Source organism: Varanus komodoensis, unplaced genomic scaffold, assembly GCF_004798865.1.
Source record: "Varanus komodoensis strain SLA01 unplaced genomic scaffold, ASM479886v1 scaffold2, whole genome shotgun sequence".
Taxonomy (NCBI): domain Eukaryota; kingdom Metazoa; phylum Chordata; class Lepidosauria; order Squamata; family Varanidae; genus Varanus; species Varanus komodoensis.
In genome coordinates this window covers 3,495,107-3,513,189 of record NW_025335568.1, presented here as the reverse complement: position 1 = coordinate 3,513,189, position 18,083 = coordinate 3,495,107, and the positions used below count along the sequence as shown (strand labels likewise).

The following is an 18,083-nucleotide window of genomic DNA, read 5'->3' as shown; positions in this document are numbered from 1 at the left end:
TCTGTGCGTTGACCGTATTCTCGGTTCAGGTAGCTTGCTCAACCATGGTTAGCACAAACATTGAGCTCAGTGCAAGTGGGGTTTCTGTCTTACTTTGTTAACTGATCACAAACCATGCCTTACTGATGTAGACGTGATCAGAAACAGCAGGCTCTTTAAGCGATTTTTGTGATGTCTAAAATAAGCAAATTTCTTCGTCGTGGCCTCTGTGCATCACACATATGGGTGCTGCGCCTGCGCAATGCCTTTGGCCGGAAGATTGCAAGCTAATGGTTTTTGGCGGGAAAAGCTCCGCTCCCCCTCCCACATGGCCTATAAAGAGCGGAGCGTCCGCCATTTTGTTCAGTCTTTGCGGCCGCTGTTTGCTGTGTCTTGTGCAGCTTTCGCTATCGCTCTCACTCTGACCGTTACTCGTCTAGCCTGTTCTTCTTCTTGATTGTTCTCCCAGTTGTTATAGCCCCGGTATTTCTTCTAGTTCTTGTTAGTTCCTGATAGTTCTTATAGTTCTTGTAGTTTTTCTCTATCGTTCTACCTTCCTTTCGATATTCTATCTAAAACAAAACAAAACAAAAATATATACTTACCCTCTGTACTATCTCCCTTTTTTCTTGCGATGGCGCAGCGAGAGGCTTTCTGCAAATGTGCGGAGTGAGGGTCAAAAATGTCTCCTCCCGACCCGCATGACCTATGCTGCCTCTGCTTAGGGGAGGGGCATAGGACTGATAAATGCTCCCACTGCCTGGCCTTCTCTAAGCAGGCCAGGAAGCATCGTGGGAATCGCCTCCTGAGGCTCCTGTGGGATCGGGCTCTCATGCAGTCTGACCCACTCGTTGCTGCTCCAAAGCCTGGCTCCGCTTCAGTGGCTCCACCCTCATGCCCTTCGGATGAAGGCGCGTCTGCTACGGTGGTTCCACCTGCTTCTCCCAAGAAAAAGCACGAGAAGCGCAAGCATGCTGAACCTGACAATTCGGCAGGCCATAAGAAGGCCAGGAAGGAGAAGGCTCCTAAACCTTCAAAAAAATCGAAGGCTCCAGAGCGTCCTCGACACCAGGACTCGGATTCAATGGCCGCCTCGGTACTGGCGGCACTTACCGTACCAACTCCACCCGACCCAGTGCTTCAGGAGGCTATGAGGGTTACCCCTCAAGGGTCCCCTCGCCGTGTGGCTGACCTTCCTGCTGGGCCGCTTCCACCTCTGCAAAGAGGCTCAATTTCTGATGGAGAAATTCAGGACTCCCCCCCTAGGGCTAGGTCACCCACACCTCTGGAGGCGGATGTAGCGATGTCCCCGCCTAGGAGCCGGAGGAGTCGCTCCATGGAGCAGCGCTTGGAGGGATGGCGTCGCTCATACTATCACACCTGGGGCGATCCGCTCTCTGTCGGGTACTATCCCGCTCCTAGAGGTTGGTCTTCGCCACTGTTCCGCGACCGACTGCAGTCCTCGGGCCCGAGGCGTGCATCCCCGATACCTCCTCAGGATGAAAGTAGCCGCTCCTTCTCCCCGGCGGAGTCCTCCTCATCATCTCCCCCATATTACGGTGCTGACGCCAACGATTCGGAGGTCGATTCAACCTCCCCTGACGTCGCTGTGACTTCCCAGGGCCCTGCGTCACCAGATAAATCACATGTCTCCTTCGCGGAGCTGATGTTCCGGCTTGTCCAGTCCCTCGACATCGACGCAGTCCAGCGTCCGGGACCGACTACGTACAAGTTCTACGATGTCGTCCATGGGGAACAGTCCACATCAGTCATCCTGCCACTGATCACCACCTTACGGCAAGCAATGACGCAGCCCTGGGACTTGCCCTCTCACCCTCAACCCACGTCTCAGAGGGACGAATCCATGTACCTGGTTCAGGAGGAGGATATCCCCTTCCTCCTCCGCCACCCCAAACTGAACTCGGTTGTGGTGGAGTCCTCCCAGGGCAGAGAGGCGAGAGGTCACACTGCGGCAAGGGATAAGGAGGGCCGAAAGATCAACTCCCTGACCAGGTGAGTCTATGCTGCCTCAGGCCTGGGGCCGCGTATCTCCAACTACGAGGCGACGTTGGCAAGGTATCAATACTTCATCATGCAACGCCTCCACAAGGTCGCCTCGACCCTCCCGGACCACCAGGGTGACCTGGCCAAGGTCCTCACCAAGGAGGTGATGCAGGTTTCTGTCCAGCAGTTGTCCACAGCCAGGCACCATGTGGACACGGACTCGAGGGCCTTGGTCGGTGCCATTTCACTCCAGAGACACACCTGGCTAAGAAATTGTAACTTCCCGGAGGAGACTAAACGTCGGATAGAGGAAATGCCCTTCAATGGGTCCGGGCTTTTCCACTCGCACACTGACCACAAGTTGAAGAAGCTACATGAATCCTGCATGATGGCACGCAGGATGGAGATACAGACCCAGACCAGGCGTAAGTGGTCATGGACTCGTCCATCTTATAGGCAGCCCTACCAGTCTAGACAGCAGCCCCAGCACTGACAGCAGCAGCAACAGCAGCGCCGCCATCCACAGCCCCAGCAATGCTATCAGCAGGTCCGCTGCTGTTTCGACGATAGGAGACAGTGTTGACGGGACTGGCGAACCATTCCTCTGATCCTTTCCATACCTACCCCCCTCTCATCTGGGGATCAGCTGCGAAGCCGACTCCCCATTTGGGAGTCCATCACATCTGATCGGTGGGTATTGTCCATCATTCAGCACGGCTATCGGATAGAATTCAACATCGTTCCTCCTTCGAGTCCAATCCGGTTTACATCATGCTCGCTGGTACTACTCGATGAAATACAACAACTTCTTCGTAAAGGAGCGATTCGTCAAGTAACCCCAGCTGATGGACTCCACGGATTCTATTCCAGATATTACGGTCCCAAAGCGGGATGGTGGTCTACGTCCGATTTTGGACTTACGTAATCTGAATTGATTTATCATGACGAAAAAGTTTCGAATGACCACCCTTCAAAATATTTTGCCACTGCTAAGGAAAGAGGATTGGTTCACCTCATTGGACTTGAAGGACGCCTATTTGCACATTTCGATGCACCCGAGTTATAGGCGTTTCCTTCGTTTTGCTGTTGTACCCCATTTCTATGAATTTACAGTTTTACCTTTTGGACTGGCCACTGCTCCGAGAGTGTTCACCAAATGTATGGCCCCTGTCTGCGCTTTCCTACACCTCCAAGGCATACAAATTTACCCGTATCTTGATGATTGGCTGCTAGTGTCCCAATCTAGGGAAGGACTCCTTGCATCCATCCGTACAACCTGTGCCTTGTTGGATGATCTGGGCCTACGCATTAATACCGAGAAATCTTCTCTTCTTCCGATGCAGACGCTTACCTTCATTGGAGCCCTCCTGGATTCGACGTTGGGGAAAGCCTTCCTTCCTCGGGACAGACAACAGGTTCTTGTTCGCCACATCCATCGAATGCGACAAGACGGGATGATCCCGGCAAAGTCCATCCAGAGGATCCTGGGACATATGGCTTCCTCGGTTGCTGGGGTGCCACACACCAGACTTCAACTCCGTCCATTACAATTCCTCTTCAACAAGATGTTCCACCCACAGAGAGACCCACCATCGAAATTGATTCGAATCCCATCCTCGGTGCTCCATTCTCTGCTCTGGTGGTCGGTACCAGCCATTCTGACTGCTGGGGTTCCCTTCAGGCCACGATGTCCTTCAATAACCCTCGGTACCGATGCATCTCTTCTGGGATGGGGAGCGAAATGCTCCGGCCTCTTCACCCAAGGCACGTGGAATCGTTGAGAATCCACGAATCATATCAACTTCCTGGAGCTGCTAGCAGTATTCAAGGCCCTACGCTCTTTTGAGGATGTTCTCCAACATCGGGTCGTTCAGATAACTTCGGACAACATAGCCACCGTCTTCTATCTGAACAAACAAGGTGGAACAAAGTCCCCGACTTTGGCCAGACTTTCAATGAAAATTTGGAACTGGTGCATTCCGAGAGATATTACGCTGATGGCAGTCCATCTGACTGGTATGGACATTGTGCAAGCAGACTTCCTCAGCAGGCACATGTTCATCTCTCACGAATGGGAACTAGATCCTCGGACACGCGACCATCTCTTTCATCACTGGGGGTTCCCCGATGTGGACTTATTCACCACCCAACAGAACAAGGTGTGCAATGCTTACTGTTCGAGAGCGGGAATCGGGGACGGATCCATAGGGGATGCTATCATGATCCCCTGGAACAACCTGATCTTTTACGCCTTCCCTCCAATCCCTCTTATGATGAGAGTCAAAGCGAAGATAGTATACAATCGAGCCTCGGGGATACTAATTGCCCCTTGGTGGCCACGCCAAGCTTGGTTTGCGACATTGCTCAACATCTCTTGCAGGGAATGCCTCCATCTACCACTGCTTCCGTACCTCATAACCCAGCAGGGCGGTATGCTTCACCATCCAGATTTACTGTCATTGAACATAATAGCGTGACAAATCCGATGGCTACCATTGTGCCACCAGTATCGATGACGACTTCAAGTGAATTGAATCCTGCCGTCGAATCCAGTGGGTTTGACATTTCCTCTTTATTTCTTCCTTCCATACGATTGGATTCAAGGATTGATCCGTCAAATCCAACAGCCTTTCACCCTGATATCCAACACATCCTTGATTCTGCTTTGAAGCCATCCACACGGAAGTCCTATGCGGCTAAATGGAGACGATTTTCTACCTTTGCCGAGTCTTGTTCGTTCTCTCCATTTACATCATCGATACATCAAATCCTTCAGTTCCTATTAGAACTGCACCATTCCGGATTGAAATCGTCTTCAGTTAAAGTGTATATGGCAGCAATAGCCTACCATCGTGGCTTGGTTGACAGATCAACCATCTTCTCTCAACCTACTGTTAAGAGGTTTCTTAAGGGACTTCATAATCTTAATCCATCAATCAGGCTAGTAATGCCTACATGGAGTCTCTCTGTTGTTCTGCAAGCGCTTACAAGAGCTCCTTTCGAACCATTGGCAACAGTCGATTTGCGTCTGGTTTCATGGAAGAAAGTGTTTCTTGTTGTGGTCACTTCAGCCCGAAGGGCCAGTGAGCTCTGCGCTCTCCGCATAGACCCTCCTTACCTGAATTTTCACAGAGAAAAGGTCGTTTTGCGCCTCGATCCATCTTTTCTTCCTAAGGTGGCTACATCTTTTCATATGGGACAGGATATTATCTTACCTGCCTTTTTTCCGTCACCGTCGACTCCGTTAGAAAGATCCTTGCACTCACTTGACGTTCGGCGCTGCTTAGCCTTCTACAGATTGAGGACTGAATCTATTCGACACTCAAATAGACTATTCATTAAATATTCCACCAGAGATCAAGGCGATCCAGTCACTCCGCAGAGACTTTCCAAGTGGATAGTTCATACTATCACTTTATCCTATCAACTGGCTAAGATTGAATTACCTACAGCCCCTCGAAGCCATTCGACTAGGGCTGTTGCAGCCTCATCTGCCTTCGCATCGGGGGTCCCGATTGATGATGTATGCCGAGCTGCTACTTGGGCGAACCCTTGCACTTTCGCCAGACATTATCGTCTAGATGTTTGGGCTCGGCAAGATTGCTCCTTTGGCAGAGCCATTCTTTCATTTATTCTTCAGTGAGGACACCTCCCCTCCTCCTTTTATGGTAAGCTTGTTAATCTACCCATATGTGTGATGCACAGAGGCCACAACGAAGCAAAGCAGGTTGCTTACCTGTAACTGATGTTCTTCGAGTGGCCATCTGTGCAGTCACACAACCCACCCGCCGGCCCTGCTCGGTGTCGGTGAGTGGACATATTCATCGGTACCGAAAGTTTTCCCTTTTTTCATGGTACCGATCTTTTTTCCTATCTCAGACTTGCAAATTTTTTTCCACATGGGGGCGTATGTTCGGTCGACAAAGACTGAACAAAATGGCAGACACTCCGCTCTTTATAGGCTATGGGGGAGGGGGAGCAGAGCTTTTCCCGCCAAAAACCATTGGCTTGCAATCTTCCGGCCAAAGGCACTGCACAGGTGCAGCACTCATATGTGTGACTGCACAGATGGCCACTCGAAGAACATCAGTTACTGGTAAGCAACCTGTTTTGCCTATGTTCTTTAGTTTTATATTACTTTATCATCACCTTAAAACTCCCATTTCCCATTACTCTGATTCAGCAGCTATGAAGAGTGCTACTTGTGTGGTTTTTTAATACCGAAAGAGCATCCAGTTTTTCAACCTTTCAGCTGCTCTGACATTGGCTTTCTTCTGGCACTGCATGGTGTTACTGATATTACCCCGTCCTGCCTCTCTCAGTGGGGTGCAGTGGAGGGTCCTGCTATTGGCTGCAAAGAATTCCCTAACAGTAGCGTGCTGAGCCCAGAGTCTGAGTCTGCCTTTCCCTTTCAGGGTTGGGGTTTTCTGGAGAGAAGATAACATCAATGGGTGACATTGCTTGTTCCAGAGTTCTGTTTCTGGCAGCGGCCACTGTTAAGATTGCAAGATAAAATATGAGAACCGACTGATCCTTGATCATAGAGTCAGAGAAGAGCAGGGTTGGAAGGGGCCACGAAGGCCATCGAGTCCACACACCCCCCTGCTGTTGCAGGACACCAGTTTATACCACCCCACTCAGGTGGCTGCCCAGTTTCACCTTGAATGTCTCTAGTGGGGAAGAGCCCATGACCGCCCTGGGCAACTGGGCCCACCGTTGTCGTGTTGCTCCGACAGCGAGGAAACTTTCCCTGATATCTAGCCTGAATCTGGGTTGTGGCAACTTGAATTGATTATTCCGTGTCCTGCACTCTAGTATCTGGTATTGGTGGCATAATTCATCCTTGTTACACCTCTTCAGTATAGATTATGTGTTGCCCAGGTGATTTTTAGCCAAAGTTTTCTGGCAGTGACTGAGGTGTGCGATGGTCCTAGGAGGGTTTGCTTCCTTGAAAAATGGCGGTCCCTAAATAAGTCCCAAGGCTGAGATGTGCAGAAGTGGTCTTTATGTAAAAAGTATTTCCAAAAGGGCTGGAGTTACGAAGTGGTCGTAGCATGAACATTGCACAATAACTGGATGAGTCTATAAATTGCATTGTGATAATGGAACTATTCTTATTTTCAGATCTGTTGGCAGGTTGTAGTACTTTAGAAAATCGTCTTAGTAGCTAGCTAGCCTTTAATTTTGTTTGTCCTTAGCAGAGATGGTCATAAGTGGCTCTTCTGCGTATTTTCAAAAGCCCTTAGTGAATGATCCTGGCAAGGGAAACCTAATGTATAGGGAGAGAGGGAAAGGGGCTGATCCCACCTATTTTGCCTCTGGGATTGACCCCAGCAGATGCACCCTTAGGACATACGGCCCTCAACAGAAAATATGGTACAGAATCCCCCCGACAACACACACACACACACACACACACACACGTTTGCACCTGTGACTTGGGAATATCAATGCCGCTTAAAAATTATACCTTGCAGTCTAAGAATTCTGTCTTTTATTAGCTTTCAATTATTACTGTGTAATGCTTAGAGAGAATGTAGAAGTGATGCTGTCTGTCTCCCAATAGCAAGTTTCAAAACGCAAGTCAAAACCTCACCCTTGGAAAGCGAGGCGTGCTCTCGTGAGGTTCCTGCTGGTGGAATGGAGAAGTATATCCTTTGGCCCTCGGTTCCGCTGCAGAACTGCTCTTGGGTCTTAATGCCGCCAGGTGCTTATCCTACCCTGTGATCCAGCTTTCCACTCATTAAGTGGCTTGGCTATACCACTTCACTTTTCTGGTGGGTACTCACATGATGGAGTAAATATCTGTCATGGATTTACCACAATAGAAACTGCTGCCGTAGAAACAAGCATGTCAGGAAAAATGCTAGGCTGAAACCTTTTCTCAGGACATGTTAGTTTTTCTGTGCGAAAGGAGATTTTTAAGGATGCTTAGTGGAGACGGGTACTGCTGGTGCTCACTGTCCGAAATGTGTTTTTTCAAGCTGTGCGAGGCTATTGCCACGTGAGCGGGGCTGTTACGTTCAGGGCTTTCCTGGAGACTGCAATGCACGCATGTTTGTGCATCCAGACTCTTTTGCCTAAGTGCCTGCCATGCCCCTGGGGAGGCGTTAGAGCTCCCAAAGACAGGCAGTGCCGTAGAACCACCCTGTCAAAAGACCTGGGCATCTTGGGCCCTCACAGGAGGGGGCCGCAGGCCCATACCTGTGGGAGGTGCATGACCGAGGAGGGAAGCCCTGCCTCTGAGACAAGGCTGGACCATCACCTGGCCCCTGCGGATGTGGTCCTCTCACGTGGCAGACCTGAAGAGGTCCCTTGAGAGGTGCTTGATTACAAAGGAGAGCCTGTCAGGAGCAAGACCCCCCTCCTGAGGAAAGCTTTTGCCAGAGCGCAGGAGGGGAGCCCTGGGGGCACTCAGGAAGGTCTGGCTATACGAGCCTTCAGGTTTTGCTTAACTAGCGCCGCATTGTTGGCGTCCCGACAGCTCCAGCGCCCTTTATCTTGCGGTTGACCCTCGGTGCTACTGACCCTTGGGTTCCTGCTCCCCATTACGCCTGAGCGCTGAACCGCGTGCTGCCCTTTGCTTGTGTCCTGAGCGCTGTGGCCTCGCACGGATCCCACGCTGGACTGAAACCCTCGCGCTTCACCTGCTCCCTCGCCTTGCTCTTTGGTTCGCTCTGCAGGCTGCTGTACTGCCGGGTCTGATAGCGGGACGGTGCCCAGGCCGTTCCGTCCGGCCTTGGTCAGCATGGATGGAGCAGCCGCTAGTCCGGTCCAGGGTGTAACGTCAGTGTGGCTTTCCTCTTTCCCTTCCTTGTGCTAGTGATGGTGGGAGCCGCAGAGATGCGCAGGCTTCAGGCTTGCTGGAACTAGTTTGCCTTTTTAATAGAACCTTGACATCTGCTAAGCAGAGCCGGGAGAAATAGCTGAAGGTTTGGGAGGCATTAGGACTTAAGGGCTTCTGAGAACGTCCTCAGCTCCAGAATTTGTGTTCCAGTACCAGAACCAGTTGGAGAGCCTGGAGGAATGTTGTCTGTGGGGTCGTGATGGGTCAGACATGACAACAACAACAAAAAAACATAGAAACAGAACGAGTCAGAAGGGGTCTCCCGGGCCATCTAGTCTGACCCCCGGCTCCAGCTGGCTCCGCTCACGACATGCCCACCACAACAAACCAGAACCAGTTGCATAGGTCCTTTCACACAAACATCTTCTCCTGGTTTTTCTCAAGAACCTAACTTAGGAAGAAATGGCATTTTTTGTTGTTGCCCTAAATCATTGGCAGAAATTCTTGTCAAACTACTGGAAATTGCCCCCAAATTTATCAGTGGCTCTCAACCTACTGCCTGCCCACTGCTGAGGGGGAGCATTCCTTGAATTCTTTGAATCCAAATCCTCCTGTAGCTGCAAGGGGGTGATACCTGCACCAAAGAACAGGGCTCAGCAAACTTGCTGAAGTAGAAAGCGGCATCAGAAAAGAGGCTGAGGAGCGACAGGGGGACCCAGAGCTGTCAGCAAGGACTAGGCACGATTAATAATTGCACAGACTGCTGGGAAATGGAGAATGGAAAACTGGGATTGGGCATGCCCGGAGGGAATCCCGAAGTACATCCCCCTTGTTAATCCAAATTTGCACACTGAAGCATCTGGAGAGGAAGGAAGATTTGACAAGATCTCTGTGTTAGATATTCAGTTTTCTATAGTACTGGCACACTTGAATTGTTACATGTGTCCTTTGTTCTCTGTTTATAGGTTATCTTTCCTGGGCATGAACAGCTGATGTATTCTGACAAACTGGAGGAATGAAACTTTTCTCGCCATAATGTGCTTTAGCTTTTGGATGTAGAATGGTTTCTTTCTGCTTTAGTGAATGTTCTGACTAGGAACAGCAAAATGTCTCAGGAGACTTAAATGTTCAGTTCAGGAAACCAAAATTTAAGGAAGTGGAATGGGGAAGACCCTAATGAATTGTGCAAAATAATCTTAAACTGAACTGTACATCCTTCTAATTGGCCAATAATTGGGGAAATAGAATGGAGAAAATATATATAAGTCAAGCTAGTAAAAAGAGTTAGAGTTGGAATTAAGAGTGCTCTTAGGGAAAGAAGAAAGGATTAAAATCAGAAGAAGCCAATGGACCTGGTTCTAGAATGTGAATTTAGAGGGCTACATGCGTTTTCTATGATGTATCAACTCGCTTTTGAGATAAATTGTTTAAACTGTTTTAAAGATCAGCATTTTCGATTAAAATGCCTTCATAATGTCTGTTTAAATTCCTGCATTGCCAAAGCTAAATGCATTTTGCTTTAACTTTGCCTGAGGCCTCATTGTTTTACCTGGTCTGTAATTGCCTTACCAGTGTAATCTTGTCAGAGAGTTGGCTGGCTAGCAAGGAGTTCTGGAGGTCAGTGGCCCATTCTGCGGAGGCAGCCCCGAAGAGCACCACGGGGTGGCCGCTGTCAAGACCAGAGAAGATGGGCCCAGTGGGCTGGTTTATTCCCTTCCTCCTCACAGTGCAGCCCCCAGCCCACCCCTTCACACCATCCCATCACCTTTGCCTTGTTTTGTTTTAAAAAGAAAAATAAAAGCTTATTAAGATCTCGAATAATAATATTTATGCAGTGCCATCTGCGTACATGACGTTTCAGAGCTTTTTGCTTATGAAACGCAGAAGAGTCATGTACACAGAAAGGTCCCTGACCTCAAGAAGCTCACGGTTTAAATTCTGTCCTCGTGCTGTCGGGTGACACCAGCCTACAAGAAGCAGCTGCAACATTCTGTAGTCCTGGCACATCCTTTAACCCATCTCTGCTAGCGAATGCTGCCCAGTGGCTTGGCTCTTGGGTACCTCGGGATAGGATGCCCTGCTTCGCCTTTCTTCCCTTTCTCTCCCCTAGTCTCAGGGGAGATGGACGGTGAGCAAACAGAGCTCAGCATGTCATCTGAATGGGCTTAAGAGTGGGGTCTGTCAGGGATAATGATTTGCATGTTTGTCCCTATTGGGAGAGCCAGTATCACGGTAGTTGTTAAGAACTCGGGACTGGGACTCATGTGACCTGGGTTCTGGAGCCAACTGGGTGACTCTGGACCAGTTCCAGACTCTCAGCCCAACCTGCCTTGCAGTGTTGCTGTTCTGGGGATCAGATTGAGAGAGCAGGAGGAGAAGAATGATGTGAGCCGCTTTGAGGTCTTTAAAAAAGAAAAGGTGGGATATAAATCTAATAAATAAATATCGTTGGGACAATGGCAGTTGCTTCTTCCAAGAACGTGCGAATTTGGCTTCTATTTTAGGCTAAAGGAACTAGTCCAACTTTTAAAGTGGGGTTTAGCCTATTGCCCTTCAGCCGATTTCCACATGAAAGGTGGGTTTTCAGCTTGGGCTGTGCCACTTCACACAGATTCTGCCTCTGTCTGTTTTCTCAGAGTGATTATTTGGAGTTGCCTTAAAGCACATCTTTGCCCAGATCTTGTGAATGGCTCATTTTGGTCATAGGCCAGAAGAAAATGGAGGAGGTCCAAAAATCAGGTTTGGCAGACTTGTGTTGTCTCATGCTTTGAAGGATTTAAAAGCCTGCAAGAGCAAGATTCACGTATATGTACCTGAATAATCTCAAGGGTGGGTGCAGTGATTGTGTGAATATTCAACCTCTTGCGGAGTTAATGAGTTCTCTTCGATTCTTATTTTGGGCGTATTTATCAGGACAGCTTGCTCTGTTTTTTTGTTTTTCTGTTTTTTTTTTTTACAGCCATTAGACAAAACGTTTTTATGGTAGCTGAAGGGCACAATTACTGCAGCAGCAACCCAGCAATCTGTCTCGCGCTTTCTTCAGTTTGCAATCTGCTGAGCATCTTTTAAAGTGGTTGTCTAAAACAGGAGGTCTGGCACATGAGTTTGGGTTCTTACACCACTACATGGAAGGCAGGTTGTCCGGGTCACATAGATCAAGAATGCCTTTTGGCCAAATGCCCCTCTTCACAGGCAAGATTAGGCCATCAATTCTGGCTGCCTTGAAGAAGGCAGGGGAGAAGCCCAGCTAAATAAAATATAAAGGTACATGCAGAATCTGAAAAGGTTGGAAATGTCTGCCCACCACTACTGAGCTGGGGCACTCAGCTGTGGCTATGACCGAGGGCGTGCGCTTGTGCACGGCTCCACAGCGCAGCTCTCTCTCGGGGGCTGCCTCCCAGGACCTGCACACAACGACCCGTTCCAGAGATGCCCCAGCTGAGAAAGCAATCGTGCTTTCTCTCTTTCATACAGATCTGGGGGGACGGATTTAACTCACCAAGGGAAAACAGGCTGCTTTAAGTGTTATTTATTTAAATGCTCACTATCCATACTACTTCATATGCTTACTGTTGTTGTTGTTGTTGTTAGTCGTGAAGTCCTGTCCAACCCATCGCGACCCCATGGACAGCATTCCTCCAGGCCTTCCTGTCCTCCACCATCCTCGGAGTCCACCCAAGCCCACACCCACTGCCCCAGTGACCCCATCCAGCCACCTCATCCTCTGCCGTCCCCTCCTCCTTTTGCCATCAATCATTCCCAGCATTAGGCTCTTCTCCAGGGAGTCCTTCCTTCTCATTAGGTGGCCAAAGTATTTGAGTTTCATCTTCAGGATCTGGCCTTCTAAAGAGCAGTCGGGGTTGATCTCCTCCAGGACTGACTGGTTTGATCGCCTTGCGGTCCAAGGGACTCGCAGGAGTCTCCGCCAGCACCACAATTCAAAGGCCTCAATCCTTTGGTGCTCAGCCTTCCTTATGGTCCAACTTTCACAGCCATACATTGCAACTGGGAAAACCATCGCCTTGACTATACGCACTTTTGTTGGCAGGGTGATGTCTCTGCTTTTTAGTATGCTGTCTAGATTTGCCATAGCTTTCCTCCCCAGGAGCAAGCTTAATCTCTTGGCTGCATGGTGCAAAACTGGCTAAGGACCCATGCTGATTTGCAATTAAATAGAGCAGGGATTAGGTCCCTTTGGTTGGATTTGGCCTGGGACTTTTTATCTCCCAGGTGATCAGAGACAAGAGGGCACTTCAGTGTGTTTAGCATTCCCTGCACAGAACTCAGGCCCGGGAATTCTTGTGTTGAAAGGAGCGCTGTGCTGCTGGCACAGAAACTCCTGTGCTGGGTGTTATTCCTTGGTGGGCTGCGTAAGATTGGGCAGCGTTTTGCATGCTTGCGGGGAAGACGTCCAGCTGGGCGAGAGCAGCTTCTGGCACTGCCCACTGGCTTTCTGTGGTGTTGGCCCGGCCCCGTGCACTTCCCCTGCCCCCATGGCCCTTCCCACAGTGGGGTCTTTCCGCTGGGCTGAAAGAAGGTTCTCCAGAAAGAGAGCACTATTCACACGTTGCTTCGTTTTCAGAGGCAGGCCTTGGATCTCCTTGCCGCATTGTGCTTGCGTTCTGTTTTGACGTCCGCGAGGATTGCTGCAGGGTCTCGTGACCAGCAGCGTGGAAGTATGAAAATATAGGGACCTGTGAATGTGCAGTTTTGTGCTCTCTTCTCAGGCATTGCTTTTGCCCTTCCTCCTCCTGCCTTCACCCTGCCTCATCCTCTCAAAAACGATGCAGCAAGCCAGATTAAAGGTATATTACTTGCAGGTCAAAGCAAGGTTGATAATCACTAGGGAGACTAGAGCAGTGTGCTTTCACCAGGTAAAAATGAAACGCCTAGCTTGGGCAGGTGGAGTGTAAATATCTGTATTGGAAGAAAGATAAAATTTCGCCCTTTGTTTAGGTGGAAGAGCCTCCATTAACTCCGGATGGCTGCCAGAAGCATTGCTTTAAATATATATTTTAGCAGGGCAGTCCTGTGCCCTCTCTCTGAGAAGTCCAGCGATGTTCAGTCGGGCTTACTCCTTAGTATCATCATTTATTATTGCAGTCTTACTGGGAGGGCAAAGCATACTCGCATCCGGGTTGCTTGGTTTTCACCCAGGGCACAAATCTGGAGGTTCAGGCAGAGCCTAGGCAGGCCAAAGAGGTCAGCCAGCACAGAAAGGACTGCATGGGGGTGGGGGGGGTCCACTCTCAGGGAGGAGGACCAGCCTCGGAGCAGGAGGCTTTCCAAGGAGCAAGGTGGCGAGGGGCACCAGCACAGGAGGCAGGAGGCTCCTCAGCTTCCCTTCCATGCCTGAGGGCAAAGGCTTTGATGGCCCACTGTAGAGCGCCCTTGATGGGATGCCCACAGCCCTCCAAGATCGGGAGGTTACAGGCAGCCATGTCGACTTGAGCTGCTGGTTGTTCTTTCAGGGACATGCAGTAAATCCATTTCTAATCTAAAATTCCATTTTCTTGTTTTCTGAGAGAGAGAGAGAGAGAGTCATTTAGCCGCCACACACAGCCCCAAATCCAGCTGGCCTTAGTTCTCTGGGTGGGGGGTGCAACCAAGGAGTGCTCTGCCTCCGCTCCAGAGTCCTGGGGGACCTGGTACTGTGCTCTTTCCACCGGGGGAAAAGGGAGCACGGGGTGCATTATTTGGCAATGGCTCAGGTTGAATTCCATACCTCCCCGGGCGTGATGCTTTTCGGGGAAACGGTGCCGTCCCCCAGTGCCCCTCGCTCCCCTACGGAAGCTGGCATGCTGGAGCATCTCGATATGAATGGGCCCACTGAGGATGGGCTTTGGGGGTGGTTTGCAAGCTACCTGCAACCCTAAAACGGCACATGGATTCTGGGTGGCTTGCCAGCTACCCCAACAACCCACCCTCCCTGGATTCACCTGTAGTGAGAAATTGTGGTGGGCTGCAGGGTCCACATGAGCCAGATTGTTGAGGCCATGCCCAGTATGGCCGTCTGTCTTGATTCCTGCAGCGTTCATGCCTCAGCATGAAGGCATTCCACCAGCTCTCTCCACTTGACCAGGTTCCCTGTGTACACTTTCCCTCTCCCTTAAAGCCAAGCACTCCCAGCTCTGCCATGTGGGTCACGGAAGCACCAACACACACTGGTGTCCCCTTCCAGATGTCTCTGGCATGTGCATTCTCTGTTATGGGGTCCCCCTTCGCACCCCTGAAACGTTTCTCCGCCCGTTCCCAAGGAATTGCTCATTCTGACCCGGAGGCTTCCTAGCTCATTTTCCTCCAGGGTGCCGTTGAAAAGCTGCAGTGCCGCTTTTTTGATAAGTGCTGGCAGTCTGGCTCAAGCGCAACTTGTTCCTTTGTCCTTGGTTTTAATCATTAAAGTACAAACCAAAACAAACACCTGGTCTCTGATGGCTCATCTGAACAAAGAAGGGGCTGCAGAAAGATTTTTACCTGTGGTAGTCTGATGAGTAATCGTCTTTTTTGGCTGAAGCACAAAGGTAAAAAGCAACATACTGCAGAAAGTAATCCTGTGGCTTGTCTGAGGCACTCTTTTGCCATTTTGAAAGAATTCTTCAAGGTGCAGCACAGGAAGTTAAGCATTAGGGTTGGGTGCTGGATCTGGGAGAGCTGTTCCCATGTCACGCATGTGGGTTTTGCCTGCACTCTGTGCTTCGTTTGGATTTCAGGGAAAGCAAAAGCTTCTGCTTTATTTCCCCCCACTGGCGATGAAGCTCCGCTGCTGATTCAAGCCCCCCATTCCCCAACAAGCAGGCTTGCGGAGTATTTTGTGAGAGAGAGGAAAGGCCGACTGCAGGCACCCTCTTCTGCCTCTTGCCAGTTCAGTCGGAGCGGGATGAGTTGAGGATTTCTGCAAGAGGGGCCCTCTTCATCTCCCAGCGTGTTTACAGGGATTGGAAATATGGAGAGAGTCGGGAGCTATCCCAGACGTCCTGCTTTTGAAAACTAGTCCCAACAGTTGATGCCACCTGGGCAGCTTGTTTTGGCCCAGGTGGCCACCTTGTAAATACCTAACATGAGTGGACTGTCTGAACACAGCCGGAATTTGCCGCGAATCCGGCGTGGGTCCGTTACCTCACGGGGTCCGCGAACCCCGTTCTGCACCCTCTCCTGCAGCTGCGCTGCAGATCAATCTGCTCAGCCGTCTCCCACCATCCGCGGCCCTTCTGGTTCAGTTCTTTTCACGGACCTTGAAGGGGTTGGTAGACTGCAGTTTATTTACAGCTGCTGTTAATCTGAAAACATATGGCACTCAGTGCTGTGGTGCACATGAATCTGATGGATTTGGCAGGCCTGCTGACCTTACGTGGCTAATGCTGTGTCTTTCGCTCTGTCCTGACACTGTTTCATTATAACTTCTTGCTGGTGGCACGTCGGTCCCATAGCCGGTGGAGGAGTGAAGACGCATTAACCTCCCAGTCATTTAATGGGGCTCTGGAACTGAAGCTGCAGTGGGGGCTCATTATATTTAACCGTTGATGCACTGCTTTTTTATATTCCTACAGTGGGTCGGAAATTTGCAAAACGCAGTAGCTTGATTGTATACCCTGTACCGTTTGAAAATTATAACCACGACAAACAAATGGAACCGAGGCTGGAGGTGGGCTGGACCAGGAGGGAACAGCTTGAAACCGTTGTAAAACGCTGAGCCCGCCCACCCCACCCCCCCCACACACAAAATGAATGCAGGGGTGAGATGACGGCATTTGCCTGCAGGCCGTCCCACGCAGGGCAGTTGGTCATGGTTGCCTTGGTGGAGGACAGGTGTGTGAGGCAGCTTCAGGTTTCCCCCTTCCTCTCTGCTAACACCAGCAGCAGCAAGGAAGGCACAGTCCCTACCTGTGGTGGGGGGAGCCTCAAAACCTTCTTAGCAGTCTTCGCGAAGAAGGCTATTTCCCCATTGCTGATAATGGGGAGGAAACAGCAGCCTGCGCTGGGATACCTGGGAGGGAGGTGAGCTTCAGTGCCTTTCCCTTTTCCTCGGAGGGCCCCAGACCCTGCAGGTGCCGCCGTCAGAGGCGTGTTTGGCCGAGAGGGGCGCCTTTGCTCCTTCTGACGCATGTCGGGCCTCCACGTGAACTGTCTTCGGGTGCCGGTCCTCAACGGTGCTCCTGTGAGCATGGAGCTTGACTGCAGCTCCGGTGTCATTTTGTGGGCATAACCCCGCCCCCCAGATGCCTGTGATCCCTGAATGTGTTGGGCCGCTGTATTGACCTCACTGCATTTTCCCCCCTGCCAGCAACTGCTCCGGGAGATGCAGCAGATGGCCAGCCGTCCCTTCGCTTCCATCAACGTTGCCTTAGAAACGGATGAGGAACCCCCGGATCTCATTGGAGGGAGTGTGAAGGTGAGTGGGCCATCCCAGCAGGAGGCATTCTGGTAGTCCGGGTGCATGGATGCTGCGCCGCTGGACCAGGGAGAAGCAGGGCGGGGAGGGCCCACGGCTGCGTTAGAAGTCCAGCCACGGCAAAGTCATAAACACCGGAGACCCAACAGGCCCGTTTTTGATCTCGTTTTCTTTCTCCGGGCTGCTCGTTTGCATCTTTCAGGTAATGTTGGTTTAAATAAAAGTTGCAGCTCTTTTTAAAAAGATTTTTATGCCTGGTAATCAAGGAGGATACAGTTTAATATGGCAGAACAGTTGGTTGGAAATAGCTGTAGGTGCTGCTAATAAAACCTCCTTTGCAAAGTCTTCGTGGCGGGAGGGTGCGGGGGGGGCGGGGAGACTAACTGGCTCTGTGTTATGCAAGTCTTGGGGATACAAGTGTTTACAACGAAAGGTGATGCCTTGGAGGGGTGGGAAGGGGGGCAGCAAATCAACAGCCCCCACCTGCAGTGCTGGCCCAGGAAGAGGCATGGGGCCCTGGGAAGGGACATGGGGTGGGGTGGCCCCTCTGGCAGGCTGCCCTCTGCAGGCGTGAATCCCTGGGCTTGGGGGGGAGACTGACCAGGGCTCGGAGGCGGAGGGCTAATTTTCCATTTCACAACAGGGGAGGGGATCCCCAGGTGCTTCCTCCTCTTGTTTCTGATTGGCTCGCTTGCTTACAGGGCATGCGCGCCACTCCTGGGCTGCGCCCCCCCTCACCACATTAAGCAAGCCCTGTGCTGTGCTTGGCCCACGTCATTGCATTCGATAAATTACTCAGGGGGAGGCTGGGATACCAATAGGACAGATGGCCTCTGTGCAGCCCCCGGTCTTCTCCCGGGACTCGTTCTTGGCCGGAGTTGCAATAAATCGCCCTCGCGCTCTGCAGCTGCCAAGGACTGGTAG

At 50.8% G+C, this 18,083-nt stretch overlaps 1 protein-coding gene across 1 annotated transcript in view; it reads left to right on the top strand.

The window, feature by feature from the left end:
* ATRN (attractin) overlaps positions 1–18,083 on the top strand; it is a 146,255-nt gene that overhangs the window by 119,388 nt on the left and 8,784 nt on the right. Inside the window, exon 27 of the mRNA XM_044428469.1 lies at positions 17,052–17,159. Coding sequence (XP_044284404.1) covers positions 17,052–17,159 — 108 coding nt within the window. The remainder of the gene's footprint in view (positions 1–17,051; positions 17,160–18,083) is intronic.